General features: G+C 37.0%; 1 protein-coding gene across 4 annotated transcripts in view; it reads right to left on the bottom strand.

The window, feature by feature from the left end:
- The window catches only part of LOC107007561 (endoplasmic reticulum metallopeptidase 1), a 43,492-nt gene that overhangs the window by 7,842 nt on the left and 12,789 nt on the right, over window positions 1-22,861 (bottom strand). For 3 of the 4 annotated variants that reach the window (XR_003575741.1, XM_015206234.2, XM_015206232.2), the window contains exons 7-17: window positions 19,770-19,858; window positions 19,513-19,652; window positions 19,242-19,404; window positions 14,833-14,968; window positions 14,641-14,737; window positions 13,811-13,940; window positions 11,963-12,022; window positions 11,693-11,811; window positions 11,417-11,541; window positions 2,155-2,379; window positions 150-310 (exon numbers count right to left, since the gene is read on the bottom strand). Coding sequence is in view for 3 of the 4 variants with exons in the window: in XM_015206234.2 (XP_015061720.1) it covers window positions 150-310; window positions 2,155-2,379; window positions 11,417-11,541; window positions 11,693-11,811; window positions 11,963-12,022; window positions 13,811-13,940; window positions 14,641-14,737; window positions 14,833-14,968; window positions 19,242-19,404; window positions 19,513-19,652; window positions 19,770-19,858 (1,445 nt within the window). In the remaining variant the exon portion in view is untranslated. The remainder of the gene's footprint in view (window positions 1-149; window positions 311-2,154; window positions 2,380-11,416; window positions 11,542-11,692; window positions 11,812-11,962; window positions 12,023-13,810; window positions 13,941-14,640; window positions 14,738-14,832; window positions 14,969-19,241; window positions 19,405-19,512; window positions 19,653-19,769; window positions 19,859-22,861) is intronic. The other variant, XM_015206233.2, reaches the window with a different exon arrangement.

Genomic DNA, 22,861 nt, shown 5'->3' with positions numbered 1-22,861 from the left:
ATATAGGACCACATCTATGATCTAACCACTTCAAGATCTTTGCAAAAGACGACAGGCCTATGTTCTGTTGCTTCTTTATAAAAAAAAGCACACAAATATCATATGAAAATATGATAGGCTAGTCATGGCGAAAGCTTCAAAGTAACTACCATCCACTCTTCTTGATGAGACTGCTTGACAGCATCAAAGGATAATTCTGTATTAATGTGCAGTGTGTTGGCCACTTCAGGGGCATGCTTGAAAACGAAAGGCAGAGTGTTGGAGTCAACGACGGCAAAATCATAGGTAGTTTCCATAATTTTACTGGCACCTGTTAAGTCAGCATTAACGTAATAATAAGAAACAACAGAATTTATCTGGAAGGGCATGCAAGCCATACATAAACTCCAAAGACTAAGTTGCATACTTGTACTGTTGGATTCTATCCTTGCACTACGTTTGGTCGGAATTAATAGAGGAAAGGAAGTAAAAGGGTTACACCTTCCAAGAAGCTTTTTAAGCCCTCCAAAATATGAAAAAATCTAAAAGCAGAAACTGTATCTTATTCTGTTCCAATCAAATCAGACAACTGTGATAGATGATCACTATTATACCCCAGAGACATAAACCAATGAGCTGCTTCCTTTTCATGAAACCAAAGATGAAATCATATAAATTAAGTACGACATGATATGATAAGGCATATCTTGACATCTTCTTCCCATTTAGTTCAATAACTCCAGAAACGAGGGACCTATACGTCAAAAGGGGATCCATCGCATCTTAGAAACAACCAAAAAACTGAAAGATACACTTGAATTGAATTGTAAGCAATAATTTACTTTTTGAATCTCTTCCCTTCTTTTTCCTTACTAGTTTTACGGCACGTGCGTTGCACGTGTTTATCATATCTATAGTATACGATATTGTAAAATAGAATTAATAATACTAAATTAAAGTTTTTTTTGTAAAGAATTATAAAGGAAATAACATAGGACAAATGATTTTAAATATTTAATACAGATTGTCATCAAGATACTTGTTTTGAGAGATCAAACTAATATATACCATTGAAACATTTCAAAATACATTTAAAGTTTAAATATGGGGAGAAATTGATATTTCTATAATAGTATTGCTTTTACTTCACTCAATAGTATGAATAGTTTTTAATTGTGCCTTATCAAACACATCACATCCTTTTAAAAATGTAACTACTCATCCAAATAGTCAAAACGCTTTGAATAAAGTCATAACTCATAAGAAAAGGCACAATCCTTTGAAAAAGTCACAAACCTTTGTAAAAATTACAACCCTTCTGAAAAGTCACTACTTATTCGAATGGTCACAGAAACAAGATCCCTAAGAAGTTATAACGAGTGAATGGTTGTGATTTATGACCGAAGAAACATGAAGGTTGAAATTGTTGTGACTATTCGTAGCAAATAAGTTTTTTTTATAAATAAAATATGTAAGTTAATTAGAAGAGTATTGATGTTCTAAAAAGATACAAATAATGTTGAAGTATGTATGTGATGAAAATTATAAGAGGCAAATACGAGTGTGAATTAATGAATGATTTGCTACAATTTGTTCACCAACTCTTTCTTACGTGGTAACTTGGATTTTGTTGAATTTCGAACTTGATCAACTATTACAAACAACACTTGAAATATTTTAAGAAGAATAAGAATAAAAAACTTTAAAAAATTGTAGTTTAAAAATGAAAGGAAACACCACTATTTGTATTTAGCAAATAGTAGTATGAATAGGTATTTATCATGCCTTGTTAGAAAAGTCTATGTAACAATAGTAGTATGAATAGGTGTTTATTGTGCCTTGTCAAAAAGGCCACAGCCTTTCGAAAAAGTCACTGCTCATTAGAATAGTCATAGCTCATCGAAAAAGGCACAACTCACAAACCTTTAAATAAATCACAACCCTTCGGAAAAAGCACAACTCATCAAAAAAGTCACAACTTTTTAACGTAAAAAGATATTTACTTTTAATATAATACAATTAATTGAATTGATAAATAGAATAAATGAACTATTTCTTAATTGGGTATTATAGTAATTAAACATTCAACTTTAAGAGTTCATACTTTTAAGGTAGTATAGATATAGATTTTTGTTCCGCTATATCAAGGCAAATGAATTGATACTTCTTTGTTACCTGCATTTCGGATAGTATGCTGGAATATAACTCTTTTAGGTGCATCGGTACTGTACGGAAAGAATTGTGATGAAAGAGCCAAAGCGAGAATGCTGCTGTGTAGCAAAAAATGCAGTATAGATGACCTGGCTAACCAGTGGGTCACAACAGGCAAAATAGGTCCAACAGACCAACTAGTCACCAGTCCAATAATTGCTGCCACTATAACATCAGGAATGAAGTACCCTACAAGGAAAACAAGATACCTACTTATTAAATTGTTAATACATAAATGCTGCAATGCAAGAGCAATTTTATCACATAACAAGGTCTTCACATAAAGGAAATGTAATATAACAACCCCACATATTAAGTATTTGCATCGCGTTCCATAATTTGAGACTTCCCATAGGTTCATATACTGTATTGGGACTTGTAAGGTTGGGTTGGGTTGGGATTAAAGGAGTTCGGGTGAGTTTTGGACAAGAAAACTACATTATTGTTTTCTTGTTGTTGATGTTGAGCATTGCGGTAGGTAGTCTTAGGGCCATGATCGCGAAGGGTGAATCCTTTTTTATATGTGATGGTGTGCACTTGTATTGGTGCCCGCACAGGGACCTCACTGGATCGTTTTAAAAGTAGGATGCTTAAGATATCCATCATAACTAGGACACAAGACGCATACCAACTCAAGGGGAGGTACCTTGGTTTTTCATATAAAGGTAAAGAAGCAAAATGTGATTGCTAGGGCTATGGTGGAAGCAGAATATCAAACCATGACAGTGGCAATTTGCGATCTTGCATGGATCAAGCAACTACTCAAAGAATTGAAGTTTGGAGAAACCGGTCACATGGAACTTATGTGTGATAATCAAGCACCACTCTATATTGTATCAAATTCAGTATTTTAGGAATGAAATAAACACAAAAAAGAATTTCGGTGAGAAGATACTCAACGCAAACATTGTCACAAAGTTCATCAACTCCAATGATCAACTTGCAGATATGTTCAGCAAGTTCTTAATAATCTCAGTTCAATTAAAATGTAGCAAGCTTGGTACATACAATTTATATCCACCTACTTGAGGGAGAGTGTTAAAAATATATTGTTTTATAATTGTAGAATCATTAGAAATAGTTAGAGAGAATCTTATGCAATTTTGTTTTGCTTTGAGGGAATGATGAGCTAAGTTCTCTTTTCAATTTCGTTTTTTCGTGTTATTTATTTCTCACAAATTGTATAGACAAGGAATGAAAGTTTGTTCTCTCCTACCCACATCCCTTTTGAATCACTTTTTTGGTAGTTTTACAAGAAGACATACACTTGCTTCTAATTTGTAATAGCTTCTGATAATAATATAGGTGCGGCTACATGAGCCTAAATACTACTCCATTCATCCCATTTTAAGTGGCACTGTTTGACTTGACACGATAATTAAGAAAAAAAGGAAGACGTTTGGAACTTATGGTCTAAACATACCTTAGATACTTGTGTGGTTCAGTGTTGTGACAGGCGATCGCCACGTCACCAATGGCAAGAGGCGAGGCGAAGCGACCCTTCATCGCCTTTTAGCTTTGTGGTGAGGCTATCTTCAAAAGGCGATGCCATGACGACAAAAGGCTAGAGGCAAGAGGCAAGAAAGGCTAGAAAGTGTCACCTTTTGTATTTTCTTAAAAAAGGCGACCAATTTAGGGTTTTAAAAGTCAAAAGGTAATTTTAGGATTTTCGACTAGACTCCTCTGGCAACTAGCCAGGCTTTTCCGATGACTCCAAAGTCTAACAAATACATATTTCTTCTTTTTTTCTTTAGACTTGAGTTATTTCTACCTTTGTTTTGACTTTTGTTCTTTTTTTTCTCATTCAAGTTCTACACTTTTAGTATGTACTATCTATTTTTAGTTTTTGAATTCAAAAAATTGCTAATATGTTATTGTTTGATTATTTACATACGCAACTAAATATTTTAACTTTTTGTATTAAAAGGTGCTGCACTTCAAAAAAGGCAAGCGCCTCGCCGTTTGCCGCCTTTCGCCGTCCAAAACACTGGTGTGGTTGTATCATTTCATTAAGGTTAAAAAGTAATTTTTAAGGAAAAAATGTTTCCAACTATAGTAAGGTGACATTCTTTCTGGGACGGACTAAAGAGGAAAGGATGACACATAAAATGAGACAAATGGGTAATTCTTTTGTTCTTGTTTTCATCCAAAATTTCGTGCTTCAACTCTTATTATCTCATTATTATTATTTTATTTTATTCGAAAGGATGAAAATAGCCCTAGAGAAATGGGATATTGACATTCTCTCCCACATCAAATAATGTTTGTCCTCAGAAGTAAAAAGAGTCATAGCCCTAACAAAAAGGGTGTGAACACTTAGCCTTAACATCCACATTGCCTTTCCATACTAACAAGTAACAACTACATATGCACCACGTAGGCTGATTCCAACTAATGAAGCTTGACAAGTATTAACAAGCCTATAATTTATCATCCTTATTTCCTCAAGAATGTCAAGAACATACTTCGGTTTATTACTTTATTTTACATTGTTTCATATCAAAATCTACTAGTTTCTTCATTTTTGGTCATTATTTTCTTGGGTAGTTGGAATGTTTCTACTCTATACATATTTGTTCCTAAGTTATTTGGTAAAAATAAGAGGGCGAAAGTCTTTGGAACACTAATTGGTAGTTTACCACATTAGTCAAACATTATTTATTTTTGTTCATTCTTATTGCAACAAGATGTGATAACACTACCCAATGTGCTAAGTTGTTCAGACTCAGATGCAGGTATCAGATGCAGATGCAAATTTGAGGTCTTTTTTTTACTGGACCTATGGACCAATCGTTTAACCATTTATTATTTATGTCATATTCAACAAAATCTAAATTTTAAGATTTGGGGGTGTTGATCCAATGTATGGTTACGGGTGTTGGGATTCGATGAAAAATTTCAAAACTATAAAATAGGCTTATAAGATGTAAAGATATGGCACTTGGGTCTAACTCAACTCCAAAAACTAGCTCATGAGGGAAGATTGTACAAGTCCATATAAGAAGACCACGAGTCCATTCCCCAACAAATATGGGACTGTTACCCACTCTAACATCCCCCTTCACGCCCAAGCCCGACTGGAGCATCGATCGTGAGCCCAAATGGGGATTGACTTGGCTTTGATACCACGTAAAGATATGGTACATGAGCATAACTCAACCCAAAAAGCTAGCTCATAAGGGGAGCACTGCCCAAGTCCATATAAGGAGACCACCTGTACATTCCCCAACCAATGTTGGACTTTTACCGACTCAAACAAAATATATTCTAAGTATTGGAAGACCTTCTAAGTCGTCTGTCACAAGACCCCAACTTCTTCTTTCAAGCTTTCAGTTCTTCCCTCGAAAAAGAAAAAGAAAGTCACTCACGACCTTCCATCAACTCTCTTAATATATAGTTGTTACTACCTTCCAGAAGCCAAAACAAAGCAGAACTACTTTAATTTTTAGTTTCTATCCGTGGTTGGCTTGAAACATGAAGCAACAAATATTAATTGGAAGTAAAGGCTAAAATGGAGACAAAAGAAATACTTCCTCTGTCATATTTTATGTGACACCATTTGATTTGGCATGGTGTTTAAGAAAAAAAAGAAAGACTTCTGAAACTTGTGGTCTAAATCAATCCTTAGATATTTTTGTGGTTGTAAATCATTTCATTAAGGGTAAAATGGAAATTTTAAAGTTAAATTGTTCTTATTTATAGTAAGGTGACATTCTTTTTAGGACAGAGTAAAAAGGAAAGGGTGTTACAAAATGGAATGGAGGGAGTATTATATTGACGGTATGTTATTGCCTTGTTCATGGAAGTATCTCATAATGTCCTATTTCACAATTTCCTAGCACTTGATGCAGAATCCCACGGTAAGCCCATCAGAGTTATGAGCCTTGTCAGTTGCACTCATTTTTAAACATCTCAGCCTTGTAAGGTCTCATTTTCCTCCTCTATTATGACGGAGATTGAGTATGTGGATAAGTAGGAATCCATTGAGCAGTTTCAATGTCTAGTTTTTTGTATCAATGATCTCCACTTCGATTTTGTGTGAATCTTGCATGACTTCCCTTGTACCATAAGTTGATCTGTGTTGTCATATGTTTTGTGTGCATTAGCCATCCTATGGAAAAATTGTCTTGATTTCTATCTCCAAAGGTTTTCTTCCCTCTTGAACACCTCCTAATACTCCAACGTAAATTCAGCCTGCTTTGCTATCTCTTCCTCGGTGAGAATTCTATCTCACCTTTCTGCATCCATTAGTGGCATCTACCATCTGTTCAAGTAACACTTCCCTCTGGTTGCCTGGATTACTAGTATCACCTTTCCTCCATTCCTTTAGTTTAAGTTTTAGAGCTTTGAGTTTGGAAGCCAAAACATGATCAGGTTTTCCAGTGAAGTTGAAAGATTCCCACTATCCTTGAACTCTAGTAAATCCTGCAATTTCTGACCACCAATATTCAAACTTGAAAAAATTCCTGTTTCTCTCCCATGAGCCACCCAGCAAGGCAAATGGAATGTGGTCTGCACTCAGTCTTTCGCCTGTCCAGGGTTGAGCCCTGGGATTTGACGGCGGACTTAAAAAGCCACCTACAGACGCTTTATGCCCAATCATTCCGGATAACGCTTGCATCCTCTGTATTACCGCGGCTGCTGGCACAGAGTTAGCCGATGCTTATTCCCCAGATACCGTCATTGCTTCTTCTCCGGGAAAAGAAGTTCACGACCCGTGGGCCGAGGGGTATTTGTTTTAAATAACTGAAGTTAGCATCAATTCTTTTGAAATCAGGATCCTATCAATCCAGGAAGTTCTTGATGTGTAAGTAACATCCTCCAATTGTTGTTCAATTAACCTCATGTTTTCAATGAAATCTGAGAACTCTTTCATGTTAACTTTCTCAAAAAAATTTGAGAACTCTTTCATGGATGTATAGAATTTACAAAAAATTGTGTACATCCATGTTACCAAAATCTTTCCCGTCCACTCCCTCTCATCTCATATAAAAGGAATCCCCTCTCTTGTTCCACTTGCATCCAAAGAAGCATGCCTAATCCATCACCCTCCCCAAATATGTCGTGCCACCTCTAGAATATTCCCTTCTTTGTTTTGTTTTAGCAGAAAAAAATTATCTGCCCTCCACCCCCTTATCAAACTATCGCCAACCTTCTATTTTCTCAATTGTTTATCCCCCTCGCATTCCATGCAACCAATTTGAACTTCATCATTTCGAAGAGCTTGTGTTCCTCCCCTTGTTCCTACTTCTAGAGTTTTTGAATTGTACATCAAATCAAACAAGGGTTTTTAGTTCTTGTCCCCCTTGATATTTGACGTTCTCCCTTCAACCTCCTGCTCCATTTTACTTGCATGTCTGCAGTTGTCAATCTGCAGGAGTAGTTTTGTTGTCTCCTCTTCATGTCCTTGGGGATCTACCCTAAAATTTCATTTATATTTTTGAAATTAGTAATGTTGTTTTCCTCAGTATTAAGGATATTCTAGTGACCTCCACAAAAGGGACTAGGGAAGGCTAACTACAAAGATCCTAGCATATGTACTAGTTGCTCTATCTCCTCCATGCATTCCGGTTTACACCAACAATACAAATGTGCAATATAATTCTCTTTAACTTTCTATATGGAGTTTGATTTGTTCTCATAGCATCTACCATTCTTTCCTTCCATATTGACTACCACAGTGGCGGAGCCACATACTATGTAGCCAGATACACATATTTTTTTGATGTGTGTGTGTGTGTATATATATATTACATGTTGACGTTCTTTGGTTTCTATATGCAATTTTGCTTCTTTATATTTTGACACCCCTTGATCAAAATTTTGGCTTCGTCACTGGACCATCATAAGCAAGCTGGCATAATTCTCCACCACTTATTCTGGGTTTTACTTCCTTCTCTCCTGATCCAATAACCCAACAATCAGCAGTATGATCTAGCATCGTCCAACTGTTACCAGTGAGCCTCAAAAACAGAGACCATAGTTAATCTGTGACTCTACATCTAGAAAAAGATGGTTTTTGGTCTCAATTGTCTCATTTGCATAGGAAACATCTAAGTACTAATTGTGCACCTTTCCGCAACAGTACCTGCTGAGTCAAACAAGCACTCTTAGCTACCAACCATAGAAAACATTTGATCTTAGTTGGTGCTTGGCTTGTCCATACATATTTCAATCTAGCCAACCTGAGGCTTTATTTAGTTCCTAGTTCCTTCTTATAGAGCTTGTTAATTGTGAACCTTCCATCCTCAGAGTGAACCCGCGAGACCGTCTGTCCTTGCAGCAAAACCATTGAACTCGTTGATTGCATGTAACAATTGTGCCACCCTATCTATTTCCCAATCATTCAAACGTATCCTGAAAGATATATCCCAACCATTTGCCCAACTCTCAGCTAGCGTGATATCTAGATTGCTACAAAAAGAAAATAAGTTGGGGAAAGATTGCATTAATGCCTCCCGTCTTACCCAAACATCTTTCTAGAATAGGATTTTAGCTTCATTTCCTATTTTGAGTTTGATGTATCCTGTTAGTTTGGTCCAGAAGCATCTTATTGTTTTCCATGTTGAAACTCCATATGGCATAGAAACCTCATTGGCACACCATTGGGAGTCCCTGCCATACTTGTGATGTTTTACATTGCTCCAAAATGCATGTTCTTCTTCCACATATCTCACAACCATTTATTCAAGATGCATTCATTATGGATTCAAAGATTCCTAACTTCAAGACCACCTGAGAGCTTAGGCAACTGCATTGTTTCCATTTAACTAGATAGTACCCCAAAAATTTTACCCAACTTAATCAAATTTAGTTTTACCCAAGTGGAGGTTTCTTGCTCTTTCACTTGGCTTGCTTGTTGTTGTCGGATCACACCTTTGCTTCAACCTACCAATTAACAAGTTCCTTATTAAAACACAAGTCTACTTTCTTCTCTTTCACTGTTGCTTTTATCGCCAATTCTGCTTCTGAGAGATCATCTTCCTCTCTTACCGCCAAAAGATTTCCCTCGTTTGGGTCCTCTGTTGCCATCAGTATTATCAAAGGCGAAAAGCGCAACAAAGCTAAGGAAATATTTGTCTTACAACCTTGACGATGACATTGAAGCACACATAAAGCGAGGCGAAGCGCTCAACACGTTTTGAGCATCGCTTGAGGACCTAATCGTGCCTTTGACAACACTGCTTGCCATCATTGTTGTTGCCACATAGGTGTTCCTGGACTGCTATTTACTTGAATTTCGTAGAAAATCACTTGTCCAGCTATATCTGGTCTTTTAATTGATTTTTGGGGTTCAGTTCTCTTCGGCTTGGCCGAGAAGCCCAAATCCTGTCTCACATTTAAGTGAGTCATGTGCAAGTCACATGTTTCATTTAGATTTTCACCTCCAGCTGTCATAGGCTTGTCACCCACGTGTTCTCTGACTAGAACTCCTAAATTGAAGGGATTTCAGTAATTAACTGCAGATTCAACCTCTAATTATCCCCTGGGTAATGCTTTTTCATCCTTGCGACTTCTCCGACAGTGTCACAACCTAGTTCTGGCGATATTTTGAATCTAAGTTTACACTCCACCCATAAAGTGAAAGGTAATTCCGCTCCGTCCTATGGTACCTCTCTACTATCATTGGCCACCAGTATTCTCACCCACTTCATGTGGTTTTTTAGCTCTGTTTCTTCCTCCACAAACTTCTCCAATTTCTTGGAAGACTTTCTGGGACCACACATGCATAGGAATGCCCACCCATCGAATTCTTACTTCTTCAGATGTGCCGAATTTACAGAAGTATCTGGTTGACGCGGTGAACATGCTGGAGTTGATGGACCTGCAACCCTCCACATTGCATACCATCCGAAGTGTTCATTTCTCTCAATGAAGCAATCAAACAGCTCACTCATCTCAATCTGTAAGAGTGTTGTGCCACTTCTCTTCAAACCACTTGTTTCTCTAATGAAGTCAGAGATGCAGACCACCGCCAGGACGACCAACGCTTCAGCTTTAGTGCTGAAAATTCGGTTTTCCGGTTTACTGACTAAAATATTCAATTACTGAATTTTTAAAAATTATGACTGGAACTGACAGAACAAACCGAAAAAACGAAGCAAATTTATTTTTAAGACAAAGATTGGTTCGGTTGGTTTTTTCTGTTCAAAACAAAATTTGTCCAGATCTACTGGTACCAGAGAGAAATAATTCTGGAATATGGCAATCAACAAATTTCAAGTAGGCAAAATTGACCAAGACACTAAGACTGCATATTCGAAAATTAAAAGAATTTTAATCACATGCTCTAACTTGGTCACTACTAAGAGAGATGAATTTTTAAAGCTTGATAGCAGGATATGAAAAGAAGCTAGTCTAATCGAGATTCAGCACATACATGAAGCATTTCAGCATGGAGTAATAAACAATCTGCACTATTTACATTAAAGAATTTTTACTGAAATTGTTGTAACTTGATCTAAAATACCAATTTGACTGCAGGATTTGACTCGGGTTCGGTAACTCAACCTTCCACTTCATTTTCTAATTAGTTGCAAATTTGTTAATCAATGCCACTATTATGTAGATCAACGTGTGTGCCAACGTATCTACGTGGAACATAAGGCTAGCATGCTGAAGTCATTATATATAACCTCAATGGCAATGGCAATCTTCTAGAAATGAATACAGATTTATCAATTAATCATCAAATGTTTGGCATGCATGCTTCAATAATATCTACTCTAGGAACAAGGTCAAAGGAATAAAAAGAAAGGGGAGTGATCTAGTCATGCCCATTTTCTCAATCACAAAAACAACAAGAAATACACCACATACATCAAGGCAAGAAATGAGAGGGATCAAATGTTTGACAAGTATAGTCAATATCGACGATAGAAACCAGGTCAGAAATACTAACCAAAAGGTGGGGGAGTGAGCCTGTCATGCCCATTTTTTCAATCACAAAAGCAACAAGAAATCCGCCAAAATACACCATGTATATTATACAAGGAATGAGAGGATCAAATGTTTAGCATGCATGCTTCAATAGTATCTACTCTAGAAACAAGGCCAGAAGCACGAACAAAAAGAAAGGGGAGTGAGCTTGTCATGCCCATTTTCTCAATCACAAAAGCAACAAGAAATACACCACATACATTAAGGCAAGAAATGAGAGGGATCAAATGTTTGACAAGTAAAATCAGTCAATATCTACAATAGAAACCAGGTCAGAAATACTAACCAAAAGGTGGGGGGAGTGAGCCTGTCATGCCCATTTTTTCAATCACAAAAGCAACAAGAAATCCGCCAAAATACACCATGTACATTATACAAGGAATGAGAGGGATCACATAACATGCAGTTGACCTGACAAAAACAACTTTTGATCAGCAGAGTACGTTAAAATTAACTAATGAGCAACGGGTTTTAACGTCAGAAGCATAAACTATCAACACGAAAACATACAGTCTTCTGGAGTTATACAAACAAAAAGTAGTTAGCATTGAAATAGATATACCTAAATGGTCCAACAATAAATGACTTCATAGAAAGGCGAAAGGAAATCCAAGCAAGAAGCATGAATGCTGACATAACAAATGTCAAGAAACCTCCACTCAGCCCCACAACAAGGTAAACCTGCTCGAAGGAAGCCATTTAGCCATCTTATTTTTTATCAAATAGGAAAATACATACTTTGCCAAGTTTGGCCAAACTAAGTGACGAAGTCAATCCACTGCAAAAGAAGAACACAAAATGCAGATTAACTAGTAGAAAACAAATCACGCACCATTGTTAAAATCGAATATAACCCAAATGCTCCCCAAAATCTAGCTTCAGAAACTAGTTCCTGTATAATGTCAAAGAGAAAAAGAAAAAAGAACAAACGCTGGAATGATCCTCGCATTAAAAGAATAAACTTTTTACAATCCACATACAATTTGGCGATAAAATCTATATATAATCCAGGGACAAGCATAACTTAGTTACTCGATGCATAGTTTATAGAATTATATGGAACAGAATTCAAAGATAAAAACAGAACTTGACACTTCAAATTTCCCCACCCCCTCCCAATTGGAACTGGCAAAAAAAGTCATCTCTTCCAGCATAAACTGACTAGATCAAGAGGAGTTACCCAACTTAGACTGCCCATTTCTCCCCTCTTCCTCATTTTTATTCCCAATACTCACCACAAAATGTAACAACCCAACTCCTCATGTTAAGTATTTGCATTCCAATTATGTTTCAAGCATGTTAACAAGTTCATATTATGTTTTATGACTTCTTTGTATGATTTGAATTAAGTTCCAGGGTCAGGATGTGTTTTGGAACATGAAAAGGCTGCGACGGTTTTTGCGGCGAAGAAAACCACCATTGCAGTGAGAAGTCGAATGGAAGAACTTGTAATTCAGTGTGTCAGAAGTACATGTATATGTAACACCTCAAACCTTTGGATTATGATTTGGAACATTCCACGTATGAAATTAGACCTGAACTCAATCAATGTGATTGCGCTTAGATGTAAAGGTCCAATCATAAGTGTGTGAAGTGTATTTGAATTTTCACAAGGGACTTTTAGCACAAAGTTAGGTTGAAAGCTTCTCCATCGATTAAGTTTTCGTATGAGATCATACGAGGGTCAACTTCAGTCGATTATATCTCCTAGAATATGAACAGCTACAAGGCCAATAACCTATCGAATTAAATATCTTTGAGTCGAGTTTCCAATGCATCCAACCTCTCATCAATCCGACTTCTATATAAGTAGTTATGATCATTTTACAAAAAGGTAGCAGAGCAGCTATGCTGCCGGGCTAACCTGTGTGGGTCACATAGCTAGCCAGGTAGCCTGCCTGGCCAATTCCAAAATGTGTCCAGCAACAATCCCAGATGTACATGGGTGATATGGCAGACAATAATCTGAGCTCTAGTGAACCTTGTGGTAGAGTTCACACGTTGCAGTTATCAGTGGTGAGCCAACCACTCTATTTTTGTGGTAGCTCGGACTTCTGTATCAGTTAATTTCCCATTCGCACATTGTTATGTACTCCAAAAATCCTAGATGCTCTTGACTCATTATGGGCCTAGTCCTATTTCTAAGTCGAGGTTACATTCGAATGAGCCTTGCATTATTTATTTTACCATTTTAATTGAATTGATTATCCAATACAGTTTGCTTCATTAATCACGAAATGAATGAGTTGAGACTAAAGTTGTTAGGCTCAACAAGAGGGTTTGTTGGTGCTGATTGTAGGTCCTCGATTTTTGGGTTGTGACACAAAGTAGATTGAAAAGCTGATGATTAAAAACAGCCAGTCGTTTAAACCCCAATCAAAATTCATAGGACAATGTATCTAAGAAATCTTAAAACAAGCAGACGATATCAGTTTTCTTTCTTCTTCCTTTCTTCGTACTACTAATTTGAAATCTAAATACTCTCTAATGGCTCTCAAAAAGTGCAGTGGAATAACAAATAAAATATATAGAAGTTGGTCTGCAGTGTAATGGGTTAATAAAGAAAACGATAGATCTTTGACATCGTATATAATCATAAGATATAGGAACGGAAGAGATGGAACAAGAAAACAGACATATGAAAAGCAGACATCTTTTCCAACAATATTTAAAGTTGTACCTCTTTCGACAACTTCAGGATAGAAACATCTTGAGTCAGAGGGAAGCTTTTCCAGAGCATTCTTGGAATCAACATCCCAGCAAGTGAACTAGGTACAAACATCATGAATGCCAAATATGGGGTGGAAAACCTATTCATGAAAATAATTTACCAAAAGTTTTCTCAATGTCAAGTGAAAACTTCTGCTTATTTGTGTTGAAGGGCAAGCACCTCGATGAGGATATGGCACACCTATGTCCTTAGAAAAAAAACTAGTAATTTGACATCTGAAAATTTTAAGCACAAGCAATTAATAGCAACTTGAGGCATTCCACTTATGCGACATTTATCATTATGTTACTCAAACAAGTCTCCACTTATATATTTCTTAACTAAGATATTCGCAATTCAATATGAAGATCTAGAGAAGTGAAAAGGGCAAAGAGAACTAATAGTCACAGCTTTCACAAAAATCTTCTTTCAGGATAGCACCAAATTTCCATTAATACAATATTATCAGGATACCAATTTTGCTAAGTATCACAATATCGTCGTCATAGAGTGGAAGACCGACAGTCAAACATAAAAAGGACAGCTCGGTGCACTAAACTCCCGCTGCTATATCTGGTGCCCAGGAAAAACTGGATCATATTATATCTATTGCATGCAGCCTTACCTGACTTTTTTGCAAGAGGCTGTTCCGCGACATGAAACCATGGCAGAATGTTTTACCAGACACTTAAACATAATTAAAAAATAACTTTATCTTTATAAAAAAAACATAATTAAAAAATAATAATTCTCCACAATAAACCCAGAGAATGCAATCTCAAGAATAAACAAACACATACCAGTTCATTGACTGACCAGCAAACAGCAGTCTTATGACAGCAAAGGCAACAGGAAAAACAATTGCTAGCAAAATTGCAAAAGCATGACATAGCATTCCTGCATAAGAGCCAAGAACCAAGCAAAACACAGAAACAAGTCTTTTAAGAGCACTCTTCCAACCAAAGAGAGAATTGAAGTATGTAAATACCTACCTTTAAGAAAATCATAAAAGGCTGCAAAACAACAGGTCAGTCCCCAAGTTGGAAAGCGTAGGAGAAGTGGCACAAGAAAAAAGATGACAACAGGTAAACAATGAAGAAACATAGCTTGCTTTCGTGAATAGTATACCTACAATGAGAAGGAGAACTGTTAGAATAGAAATAAGTATTTCCTTCTCAAAATAGGAATTAGAATAGGAATAAAAATAGGAATCCTAGTTGGATAAGGTTTCCAATATAGTGTCTATAAATAGGATCTTCATGTAACAATTTAGATACACAATTCAATAACATTTTCTTTAATATTTCTCACATAGTATCAGAGCAATTGTGAGAGAAAAAAAATAAAAAAAAATGCAATGTGCAGTTTTTCCGGTAACCTAGTTGTTGTCCGGATAATTAATATTTTCCGTCACTGTTTACAAAAAAATCGACACCACCACTAGCTGCGGAACATCCCGGTGAGCAAAGCCCAGACATCCCCACCGGAAATCAGTGCTACACGCGTTGCCGGAAGGATTTCGCCGGCAAACTATCAGATCCACGCGCCGGCGCGTGTGACCTTTTCCAAACAGTTTTTTCAACAATTTTTTTTCTATCTGGGTTGCCTCTTCATTCCGAGGCTGACCATGTAAAATTTCCTGATTCCGACCAATATTTGACATTCAGATTTATTTTTCCGGCAGCTTCCACTATTTTCAGACCACTATGCCAGATGTTTTAGGCAGATTCAGCGTACATACCAGTGTATGAGAATCAACGAAGGGGAGAACGTTTTGGAAAACTTCGAAATCGCACAAGTAAACAACGTTTTGGAAACCTCGATCCAAGTGTACTCATTGTCATAAACTTGGACACACTCGAGACATATGTTATATCTTACATGGTCCACCACCCAGTTATGATCCTATTGTTCTAAAGGAATATAGAGAGTTCCTTCGATATCGTGCAAATAAACAAAGGTCTCCACAAGTAGTTTCGGTTGCACAACCAGATGTTTCTGTTGCGGGTAATTCTTTTACTTGTGTGTCACAGTCTAGCCCTCTTGGATCATGGGTCATAGACTTGGGGGCTTCTGATCATATCACTAGTAATAAATCACTTTTGTCTGATATTGTTTATTCACAATCTCTTCTAGCTATTACATTAGCCGATGGGATCCAAACAAAACCAAAAGGGGTTGGAAAAGCCAAACCCATATCTTCTGTCACCCTCGACTTTGTTCTTTATGTTCCTGGTTCTCCTTTTAATCTAGCATCGGTTAGTCGTTTGACGAAAGCCCTACATTGTAGCATAACTTTTTTTGATGATTACTTTCTCATGAGGACCGTAGTACGGGACAGACAATTGGAACAGGACATAAATCACAAGGCCTTTACTATCTTGCCTCTTCTAATTCCTTAACAGCATGCTCCGTTACAGATTCCCCAGATCTAATTCACAAAACGTTTGGGACACCCAAGTCTATTCAAACTGCAAAAGATGGTGCCTAATTTGTCTAGTTTATCCACATTAGATTGTGAGTCGTGCCAACTTAGGAAACATACTCGTGCTACATATTCTCGTAGTACCGAGGGTCGTTCAGAATCTATTTTTTCATTAGTTCATTCTAATATTTGGGTCCTAGTAGAGTCAGTTCCACCTTAGGATTTCGTTATTTTATTAGTTTCATTGATTACTATTCGCGATGTACTTGGGTTTTCTTAATGAAATATCATTCTGAGTTATTTTCTATTTTCAAAGGTTCCTTTGCTGAAATACAAAATCAGTTTGGTGTTTCCATTCGTACTTTCCGTAGTGATAATGCCTTAGAATACTTATCATCCCAGCTTCAGGAATTCATGTCTCACCAAGGAATTATTCACCAAACATCTTGTCTATACACCCCTCAACAAAACGGTGTAGCTGAAAGAAAGAATAGGCATCTCATAGAGACTGCTCGCACTCTCCTCATTGAATCCCATGTTCCGCTGGGTTTTTGGGGCGATGCAGTCCTCTCATCTTGTTATTTAATTAACAGAATGCCTCTTCTTCTATTTAGAATCAGGTTCCACATTCCATACTTTTTCCTCCGTCACATCTCTATCCTATCCCCCCTCGTGTCTTTGGGAGCACATGCTTTGTTCATAATTTAGCCCCAACAAAAGATAAATTAGCTCCTCCTGCCCTCAAATGTGTCTTTCTTGGTTACTCTAGAGTTCAAAAAGGGTATCGTTTTTATTCACATGGTCTTCATCGATACCTTATGTCCGCTGATGTTACATTTTTTGAGTCTCAGCCTTACTATACATCTTCTGACCATACTAATGTATTTATGGTCTTACCCATACCTCAAGTTTTAACTGTGCCAACCTTTGAGGAATCTACGGTTACTTCTACATCTCCAATTGCAGTGCCACCACTACTAACTTATCATCGTCGTCCTCGTTTAACCCTAGTCCCAAATGATACATCAACCCTGCTCCTACTGCGGACTTGTCTCCTCCTAGCCAATCACTTACACTTCAAAAAGGTATACGATCCACTCGAAATACTAACCCACATTGTACCTTCTTAAGTTATCATCGTCTATCATCACCCCATTATGCCTTTGTGTCGCCTTTGTACTATAATTCCATCCTTAAGACTACATGTGAAGCACTTTCTCATTCTGGATGGAAACAGGCTATGGTTGATGAGATGTCTGTTTTGCATAAAAGTGGTACTTGAGAGCTTGTCTCCCTTCTTGCAGGTAAATCTACGATTGGTTGTCGTTGGGTTTATGCAGTCAAAATTGGCCCAGACGGTCAGGTTGATCGACTTAAGGCTCGCCTTGTTGCCAAAGGGTATACTCAGATATTTGGGCTAGATTATAGTGACATATTCGCTCCTGTGGCTAAAATAGCATCTGTCCGCCTTTTTCTATCTATGGTTGTCGTTCGTCATTGGCCTCTTCATCACTTGGACATTAAGATTGTTTTTCTGCATGGTAATCTTGAGGAAGAAGTCTATATGGAGCAACCACCTTGTGTTGCGGCTCAGGGAGAGTCTAGTAGCTTTGTATGTCGATTGCGTAGGTCACTCTATGGTCTAAAACAGTCTCCTCGAGCTTGGTTAGGGAAGTTTAGCACAGTAATTCAGTAGTTTGGCATGACTCGTAGTGAAGCTTGATCACTCGGTGTTTTATCGGCATCTGCACAAAATCGATGTATCTATTTGGCTGTTTACGTTGATATTGTTATCACCAGTAATGATCAAGATGGTATCACTGATTTGAAGCAACATCTCTTTCAGCACTTCCAGACTAAAGACCTAGGCAGATTGAAGTATTTTCTCGGTATTGAGGTTGCTCAATCTAGATCAGGTATTGGTATTTCCCAACGCAAGTATGCCATAGAATTCTTGAGGAGACAGGAATGATGGGATGTAGACCTATTGACACTCCTATGGATCCGAATGTTAAACTCCTTCTAGGACAGGGGGAGCCAGTTAGTTATCTTGAAAGGTATAGACGACTTGTTGGAAAGTTGAATTATCTCACAGTGACTAGGCCTGACATTTCTTTTCTTGTGAGTGTTGTAAGTCAATTTATGACTTCCCCTTGTGATAGTCATTGGGAAGCAGTTCTTCGTATTCTGCGATATGTAAAGTTAGCTCCCGGTAAAGGACTACTCTTTGAGGATCGAGGCCATGAGCATATCATTGGATATACAGACGCTGATTGGGCAGGATCACCTTCTGACAGATGTTCGACATCAGGATATTGTGTTTTAGTAGGAGGTATTTGGTGTCGTGGAAGAGTAAGAAACAGAATGTAGTTGCTCGATCTAGTGCTGAATCAGAGTATCGAGCAATGGCGACAACAACTTGTGAGCTAGTCTGGATCAAAGAGTTGCTGGGAGAACTAAAATTTGGCAAAATTGATCAGATGGAACTTGTGTGTGATAATCAAGCGGCTCTTCATATCGCATCAAATCCAGTGTTTCATGAAAGGACTAAGCACATTGAGATTGACTATCACTTTGTCAGAGAAAAGATACTCTCAGGAGATATTTTTACGAAATTCGTGAAGTCAAATGATCAGCTTGCAGATATTTTCACCAAGTCCCTCACAAGTCCTCGTATTAATTACATTTGTAATAAGCTAGGTACATATGATTTGTATGCACCAGCTTAAGGGGGAGTGTTTAGAATAGAAATAAGTATTTCCTTCTCAAAATAGGAATAAGAATAGGAATCCTAGTTGGAAAAGGTTTCCAATGTAGTGTCTATAAATAGGGTCTTCATGTAACAATTTAGATACGCAATTCAATAATATTTTCTCCAATATTCTCACAAGAACAATAGGTACTCTATAGTTAATTTACAATCTAATTCCACTTCATGCATAAAGAAGATCTTCATCTTGAGAAGTGTTGGCTTACCAAGAAACACGACAAGTAATCAAAGAAAATTGCACGTTCATTGTCAGATCTATTGACAGCAGATCTTAATTTCCTTTGATGTGCATTTTGCAGGTTAGATGAGTTGGTGAAGGCTTTGATTATTCTTAATAAATTGTCTCCACGTGCTTGGATGCTTCCAGGTCTAGGTCCAAAAAAATTCTCATGTATTAGAGCAAGTATCCACGTAGACATAATGGTCATAAAAATTCAATTTGGTGAACTATACCAAAACAGCAATTTTGATGCATACAATAGTCTTTCAACAGTATCAGATGCGGTATGATAAAAATAACCCCCAAGGAGGAAGATGATATCTAGGCCAGGAATATCGCCAAAATCTTGGGCAAACATTCTGTAGTCTGTATCACCAGGTATTATACCAAAGATATCCTACAAGAACATTGGAAAAGAGAAACTTTCAACACCATATCAACCACGCATCGCTACAATGAGCTGATAGATAGATATCAAGAAACTGATTTCAGTAGTAGACAATATTCTGTGAACCTGAGCTGCACTATTTGCCATAGGATAGAGTGCTGATTGAGCATAAACATATGAAGGCCAGGACCCAGGTCCAGATTGGCAAACCAAATCTGTAAATCCAACAATGCACAGCGGGTGAAAATTATAACAATAGCAATGGCATAGAGATGGAAGATTTAATAACTGAATAACTCTCCTCATAGAGTAGATAATTTGGTCAGGGAAACAAGTCATTCAGAATGTGCAGTCGCATGGATGGTGCACCAATTAGCAGAATATCATAACTTGAACACTTTTTTTGATGAAGTGAGATATCATTAAAAGCATTCAGAGGATGCAGAGATTACAAAAGAGAAGAATCTGTCAGCTTAACAGATACAAAAAAAAAAGTTATAAAGCTAAGGAGCTGACAAATTCTAAAAAGAGAGGACCTCTCAGCTCAAGAAAAAACAAAAAAAATTATAAAGCTAAGAAGCTGACAAATTCCAAAAACATGTAAATTATTTAGAGGTGAAAGGTTAGCCAAGCTATATAAGTTAACTAGATAACTAGCCTTAAGAGAGCATATTTGAGTTTATATTCCATCAAAACGTCTTATGTTTCTTTTAGACAGATGCACCAAAAAATGCAGGCAGGTACCATGATCCGTGGAATTTTCAACATTCCTCGAACTCCAAACTTGTATATGCTTCTCTGATAGAGAATGGCATAGACCATTTTAGGTCAAAAAGCAACTAAGAACATATGTCAAAAGTCTACAGCAACTGGACAGTGGCGGAAAAGCTGTTTAATTCTTTCAAGGCATTTTGGTACTAGCTGAAAACCACTTTTGATAAGGTTATCTTGGGTGAGACATGTCCCTTTTAGGACCGTCCAAGTGAAGCACGAAATGTTTGAAGGGTGATTGTTTCCAGACTAGCTTCCAAGGCAAAATACCAATCATCTTTGTAAAGATATGGCACCTGCCCTAACTCAACCTGACAAGGTGGCTCTAAGGAGATTTGTCCAAGTCCATATTAGGAGACCAATTTCTCATTCTTCTACCGATGTGGGACTTCTTAAAATTCCCCGCACACTCAGACCTTAACTGGAGCGTGAACACTTATAAATGGGGAACAACATCGATGAACAACATATTGGAATGGATATGGCTCTGATACCATGTGAGAAATATAGATTAACAATATTATTGAATTGTGTATCTACATTGTCACATAGAGAGACTATATTTAGAGACACTACAATACAATCATTTACCAAGTAGGAAATTATATACTATTCTTATTCTTGTTACTATTTCTTACTATTACTATTCTTATTCCTATTCGAAGTAGGATTGTCTATACCTATTTCTATTTTTCTATTCTAACAAGGAAAATGGTCTCCTAATATGGAATTGGACAAACCTCCCTTATGAGCTAGCTTTTGAGGTTGAATTAGGCTAGGTTTCATATCTTTAAATCGTATTAGAGCCTCTACAAACTTGGTGGAAAATCAAAGAGCTTCCGCTGCCGACGAGTAGCTATTAGCCATATATGCCACTCGTCCAGCCAGTGATTATGCCAACAAAAGTAGGGCTAATGATATATGCATGAACCCCATATTCAGGGGAATAAGACTCGGTCAGACAGGTTACCATGCGTCAATTTCCACAGACTTTCTAGGGTTGCTTTATGTCAACCTATATCCGTCGATATTTGTTTAACACTGTGCCATCTCCGGTGACTACTTTTTCATATTTAATTTATGTAGCAATGTGTCGTCATTTTGATGACTACTTTTTCATATTTAATTTATGTAGCACCGTGCCATCTTTTTGGTGACTACATTCTCTTATCTAATTTGTTTAGCAACATGTCATCTTTTCGGTGAATAATTTTTTAATTCTCATTTGCGTAACACCGTGTAATCTTTCTGGTAACTACTTTTTCATATTTAATTTGTGTAACACCGTCTCATCCTTCTAGTAATTACTATTTTTTCATATCTGATTTGCATAGCATTGTGCATCTCTCCAAAAACTATTTTTCATATTTAATTTGCATAGTTCCATGGATTTATCCGAACTACTTTCTCATATCTGAGTTGCATAGCACCATCTGTCTCTTTGGTGACTACTCATATTTGATTTGTGTAGGTCCATTGGTCTTTCCGATGACTCCTCAAATTTGATTTGAGTAGGGTTGTGCCATCATTTTCATCTTACCCATATAATCTTTCTTTTTCAATAGGGTCATGCCATCACTCTGTCCCTACCCATATTATTTCACTTTTTTAGTGCCATCAATCTAACTTTTCCTATATAATTTCTATTTTCCAATAAAGTTCTGCCATCATTCCAACCCTACCCATATAATTTTATTTCTCAGATTATGACAACTTTCAGCCATCAAATCTAGTACTCATACATGAGCATATTTTGACTAGTTTTTCAGTGACTTTCTTGTTTAACATTGACCCATCTATTGATTTCAAGATCGTCCATATATTTTATACCAGATTTTGAGCACTTACTAACGTCCACTGCACTATGAAGAAGTTTATATGGAGCAACTACCTAATTTTATTCCTCAGGGTGAGTTTAGTAGCTTTGTATGTTGATTACATAAGTGAAACAATCTTCTCAAGCTTGGTTTGGGAAGTTCAACATTGTAATTCAGGGATTTATCACTTTTTGTTTTATTGACATTTTGCATCAAATTCAGTATTGCATGAAAAGACTAAACACGTTGAATTTGTGAAGTTGAGTGATCAACTAGTGAATATCTCACCGGTCCTCGTATTAATTACATTTGTAACAAGCTAGGTACGTATGACTCGTATGCACCAGCTTGAGAGGGAGTGTTAGAATAGAAATAGGTATATATAATCCTACTTAGAATAGGAATAAGATAGGAATAGGAATAGAAATAGTAATTTCCTACTTGGTAAAGGAATGTATTGAGTGCCTATAAATAGGGTCACTATGAAATAATGTAGATACACAATTCAATAATATTCTTCTCCTCTATTTCTCACAATCTTGTTGGAGCTCATATATGCATAAGTCGCCTTTGACTGTCTCCAATCCATTGCTATTGTAGCTCCATCCCAATTTGTCTCTAGCATGATCA

This window comes from Solanum pennellii, chromosome 12 (genome assembly GCF_001406875.1).
Source record: "Solanum pennellii chromosome 12, SPENNV200".
Classification (NCBI taxonomy): Eukaryota; Viridiplantae; Streptophyta; class Magnoliopsida; order Solanales; family Solanaceae; genus Solanum; species Solanum pennellii.
The sequence above is the reverse complement of the archived record's forward strand: the minus strand, read 5'-3'. Positions and strand labels throughout refer to the sequence as shown.